Raw genomic sequence first — 5,611 nt, 5'->3', positions numbered from 1 at the left:
ATTGACACACAGTAGCTTCAGCTTAAACGAGCTCCTCAAACAGACAGAAAAACCAGAAAGAAAGCTTGTTCCACAGGCAAATCTTTTCAGAAAACATGAAGAATAATAAAGCAAAAACTTGAATACTGCCTTCTGCCATTTACACCAAGATTTTAAGGATGGTTACAATGCACACTCATTTACAAGTAAAACTGTAATTCAGTTAACTTCAATGGAAAATTGTTGTCATTAAACCTAATAAGCTAGGGCTAGTGTAAGTTCTACTTTAGCTTGATGGGAATATAAGTAATATGTGCCAGAAAACCAGTCAGAAGTACCTCGAAGTGTAAATTTGATAGTTCCAGGCTGTAACTATTTGCGAAGTCTGTAAAGTATACTTTCTACCCATAGCATTACACCCCATATGCACTCAACATAATCCTGCTGGATTTAGTATGGCTGTTGGAAGTCAATATGAATAGATGGGCAAATACACACATAAATGTGTGTGTGCGTGTGTGTTATGTGTGTGTGTGTGTGTGTGTGTGTGTGTGTGTGTGTGGTTAATATAGTCATAGCCATTTTGACACTGAAAGACAGTAAAGATTATGTTGTTCAGAATTTCTGAAAGTAATTTCATAAAATATTCATTATATAGACCAAAAATCTGTTCTATCTTCCATTCTTTCCAAAGGGCATTTTTTGGCCAGAATTCTAGAATGAGCTGCTACAAGTTAGACAGATGCCTTTTTCTTCATAACTTTTCATTATTTTTTCACATAGATAATTTCACTGTTTACATTTTTCTTTTACATTTTCATATATATGAAGTATTTTCATCATATTCACACCCTCTACCATTACCGTCTCCTTCCACTTCTGCCAAACACCTGCCTCCCAGCCGGGACCCATTCCTATTTTTCTGTTTTTTAATTTTTGAGCATTTTCCGAGGAAGTCTTAAGTTTTACTAGCTATATGACTTTTTAGATAATATACATAAGGAATATAGCTTGGTAAAGAGCACTATATCTCTTTTCTCTGATTTACTTACATAAAGTGAAGGGACATGCTTGTTAACAGAGCTTTGGTATTAGAATCAAGGGATGAAATTTCTAGAAGAGCCATCCGTTCTCAACAGCACAACATCCCTCTGCAGTGTCTGACCATGAAAGACAGTAGAATGCTCTGTTTAAAGTACATACCCCATGATCTATTAATTTCCCAATGGTGGGTCTCTTTAACTTCATTTATAACATTAGAACGTCATGACAGTCAATGAGCTAGTCCGTAAATAGCACGTATAGTTTCACATGGTGAGAGTGTTCATTACCGGTTACTGCCACTACTGCTATCACTATTGTAATTGCTGTTGCTGTTATCTATGATAACCTCTGCTTAGGTAATCAGGTTAACAACAATTTCTAGGAGGCTGTCCACAATATCATACATTTACTACCCACCCCTAACAGGGTCTCTCAACTGTAATTGCAAAACAGTAGAGAGTCTTGGGAACAAATAATAAAACTAGTGATTATGCATAAGTAAAAGAAGCATGAATGCTGTATACATTAACAGTCCGATTTCTCCTCAGCCACGCCGAGGCTTTGTGTGGAGCCCTGCAGTCTGTTTCTACGCCAGGACCCGCGAGGAGATGATGATGCTGGGAGCAGAAGGTGGAGAGGGCTTCATGGTGAAGGTCCGGGACTTGCCCTGGTCCTGCTCTGCGGATGAAGTGCAGCGGTATTTTTCTGACTGCAAAATTCAAAATGGGGCTCAAGGTATTCGTTTCACCTACACCAGAGAAGGCAGACCGAGTGGCGAGGCTTTTGTTGAACTTGAATCAGAAGATGAAGTCAAATTGGCCTTGAAAAAGGACAGAGAAACTATGGGACACAGATATGTTGAAGTATTCAAGTCAAACAACGTTGAAATGGATTGGGTGTTGAAGCATACTGGTCCAAATAGTCCTGAAACGGACAATGATGGCTTTGTACGGCTTAGAGGACTCCCTTTTGGATGTAGCAAGGAAGAAATTGTTCAGTTCTTCTCAGGGTTGGAAATCGTGCCAAATGGGGATAACATTGCCAGTGGACTTCCAGGGGAGGAGTACGGGGGAGGCCTTTGTGCAGTTTGCTTCACAGGAAATAGCTGAAAAGGCTCTAAAGAAACACAAGGAAAGAATAGGGCACAGGTATATTGAAATATTTAAGAGCAGCCGAGCTGAAGTTAGAACTCATTATGATCCACCATGAAAACTTATGGCCATGCAGCGGCCAGGTCCCTATGACAGACCTGGGGCTGGCAGAGGGTATAACAGCATTGGCAGAGGAGCTGGTTTTGAGAGGATGAGGCGTGGTGCTTATGGTGGAGGATATGGAGGCTATGGTGATTATAATGGCTATAATGATGGCTATGGATTTGGTTCGGAGAGATTTGGAAGAGACCTCAATTATTGTTCTTCAGGAATGTCTGACCACAGATATGGGGATGGTAGCTCTACTTTCCAGAGTACAACAGGACACTGTGTACACATGCGGGGATTACCATACAGAGCTACTGAGAATGACATTTATAATTTTTTTTCACCACTCAACCCTGTGAGAGTACATATTGAGATTGGACCTGATGGCAGAGTAACTGGTGAAGCAGATGTTGAGTTTGCAACCCATAAAGATGCTGTTGCAGCTATGTCAAAAGATAAAGCAAATATGCAACACAGATATGTAGAACTCTTCTCGAATTCTACAGCAGGAGCAAGCGGTGGTGCTTATGGTAGCCAAATGATGGGAGGCATGGGCTTGTCAAACCAGTCCAGTTACGGTGGCCCAGCCAGCCAGCAGCTGAGTGGTGGTTATGGAGGTGGCTACGGTGGCCAGAGCAGCATGAACGGATATGGCCAAGTTTTACAGAAAAACTCCAGTGATTTTCAATCAAACATTGCATAGGTAGCCAAGGATCAGTGAACAGCAGCTACTACAATAATGGAAGCCGAGCATCTATGGGCGTGAATGGAATGGGAGGGATGTCCATCATGTCTAGTATGAGTGGTGGATGGGGAATGTAATTGATTTTGATCACTGACTCTTGGTCAAAAAAAATTTTTTTAAACCCCTCAGTTTAACAGTTTTTGCAATCCATCCAGCCTTGTGGTTTTATGCCTGCTGTCTTAAGTGAACATTGGCATCGCTCAAAGAAGGTTCAGTGTTGAACATAGCAGTCACCTAGGATGATAGGGCAAAGTTGAGTGAACTGTAACTGTTAAACTTAATTCCTAGCTTTTCTCTAGTTACTGTAGGATGTACGTAAGCAGTAAGTGTATTTAGGTTAAAGCAGTTGAATTATGTTAAATGTTGGTCTTATACATACATACATGAACACTGTTGATGTTGATGCATGTTGAAAAAACATGCTTTTTTGTAAAACTACAGGAGCTGCATCTACAATTAAAAGTAAAACATTTGGCATGTTTGTTAATTCTAAATTCATTTGATAATCTGTAAGGCATGTGAGTTTAAAACTCATTTTTTAAGTTAATGGAGAAATTTTTGAAACACAATACCATTGCTTTTTAGGATTTTTGGTCTTTGTGTTTGTATGAAATTCTGAGGCCTTGATTTAAGTCTTTCATTGTATTGTGATTTCTTTTTAGGTGTATTGCGCTGTGAACCTTGTCAAATAAATCTTCCTTTTAAAAGCTAAAAAAAAAAACAAAAAAACAGTCAGTAAGCCAATAAAAAGTACTGCTTAAATTGGTAGTTAGTATTCCCAGATCATGGCACTAATGACATTAGCTTGTGATTGTGTTAGCAATACATTATTATGTATTATCATTATACTGTACTATTATTAAAAAGTTCATTACGCATTACTAGTCTTTGATGCAACTGTTTACCTGGTTATTGGCATTTAAGAAAAGAAATGGAATAATAAAGTTCATATTAATAAAAAGGTAATCATATTACCAATGATTTTTAAGTTAAAAAAATTCTATAATATATTTGATAATGTTTCCTCCCCCAAAGCCTCCTAGATTCCCCAACCTTCTGACCCACTCCACTTTATGGATAACTCCAAGAAGACTGTCTTTCAGATTCAACAGGACTGATGTGTATATGAATGTACAGAGACTATGGGGATACACACAAACACTGTTGAGAACAGATTTTTTTCCCTTTATCCTTCCAAGAATAAATGAAATAAAAGCAAACACACAAAAACAAAAACCAAGATAAACAAGAAAATGATTAACTAGACAAAAAAAAATCCCAAACAAAACAAAACATCCTTTTGTATTGGCCAACTGGCAATTGGCATGAGACCAGCCCTGGAGTATGGTTGATGCATCCAGTAGCACTCCGATGGAGGAAACTGATTTTCCCTGGGTCAGAAAGAATGAACTGTAAATAGCTTCTTTGTTAAGTGTGAGACCTCATGTCCATTTCCCCCCTCAGTATTGAAATCTGGCTTGAACCTGTGCAGACACTGCATGTGCCTGAGCACGTGCTCCCACAGTCTTTGTACATCCGTGTAGGCATCAGTCCCGCTGCATCTGGAAGACAGTTTCCTTGGTCATCCATGCTCTTTGGACCTTAACAATCTTTCCACTTCTTCTTCCACATAGATCCCAGAGATTCGAGTGTGGGACACTTATGAAGACATACCATTTAGGTCTGCGTGCTCCAAAGTCTCTTGCTCTCTCCACAGTTTCCAGTTGTGTCAGTCAATTCACAGCAGGAAGAAGCTTTTGTGATATAGTTCAAGCAAGGCACTGGTTAAAACTAAAATAAGCAATGAATTTTAACTGGGAAAACATCTATTTATTCCTGCCTTAGGCTTCTTCCCTCATGTTGCTAAACTTTCCTGCAACAGTTACCCTATGGTTATTGTTGTCTGAGATTTTAAATTCCACAAAAGTAAGGATGTTTTTATATTCCCAATACCTTCTTTGGAATTTATTACACATGGAGGACTCTGTTGTTATTTATGGAGTGAAAGACAAGAAAGAAGAGAAGAAAGGAAATGGTAGAGAAAAGAGGGAAAAAAGAAAGACAGCCTTACACACTCCAGAGAAGTGCCAAGTCAAGAAGAGTCATCCCATTATTAATCACTAGCAAGGCCATACTCAGACTCTCAGTCCTGATTGGACCAAAGATGAAGTCAGGGAACATGCACCACACTTGATAGATGTTCAATTTTGACCTTCTGATAAATTTACTAATGTGCACGCTGTTCTCATAATAAAGTTCTCCCCACCATAAATTTCCCCTGCCATGGGGCTCTTGTACCTTTACCCCCTACTTCATTACTTCCCATTATATTAATTATCTCCTACTGATGGAAGCATATTTCTAGGCAGACAAGTTCTGAACTCCCAATGGCTGTGTTACAGGAAGGCTCTAATCTTGATTCTTATAATCAGGTGTTAGCGGGATGTCATTCTGCCGCAGAGGGTATGTGAGTGTTAAGCTAATACACTGTATTACTTTGCAGATTGAGTGAGACCCGTAATGAGTAACCTCAATCTAACTGAAAGAATTTCTATGTCCTGATTTCATATCCACAAAAATCTTAAGAAAGGCTGAAGACAAAAAGAAAAAGAATAGAGATACATGAGAAAAAAATATGTAGTTC

General features: G+C 39.0%; 1 protein-coding gene across 1 annotated transcript; it reads left to right on the top strand.

Moving 5' to 3' along the window:
- Positions 1-1,616: 1,616 nt before the first annotated feature.
- On the top strand, positions 1,617-3,333 carry LOC116070453 (heterogeneous nuclear ribonucleoprotein H-like). Its single transcript, XM_031341879.1, is given in 3 exon segments — positions 1,617-2,051; positions 2,053-2,875; positions 2,926-3,333. Coding segments are annotated over 3 exon segments (1,362 nt in total). The 5' UTR covers positions 1,617-1,631; the 3' UTR covers positions 3,045-3,333.
- The last annotated feature ends 2,278 nt before the right edge of the window (positions 3,334-5,611 follow it).

The sequence above is a fragment of the Mastomys coucha genome, unplaced genomic scaffold (assembly GCF_008632895.1).
Source record: "Mastomys coucha isolate ucsf_1 unplaced genomic scaffold, UCSF_Mcou_1 pScaffold22, whole genome shotgun sequence".
Classification (NCBI taxonomy): Eukaryota; Metazoa; Chordata; class Mammalia; order Rodentia; family Muridae; genus Mastomys; species Mastomys coucha.
This window is presented reverse-complemented; position numbering and strand designations above follow the sequence as displayed.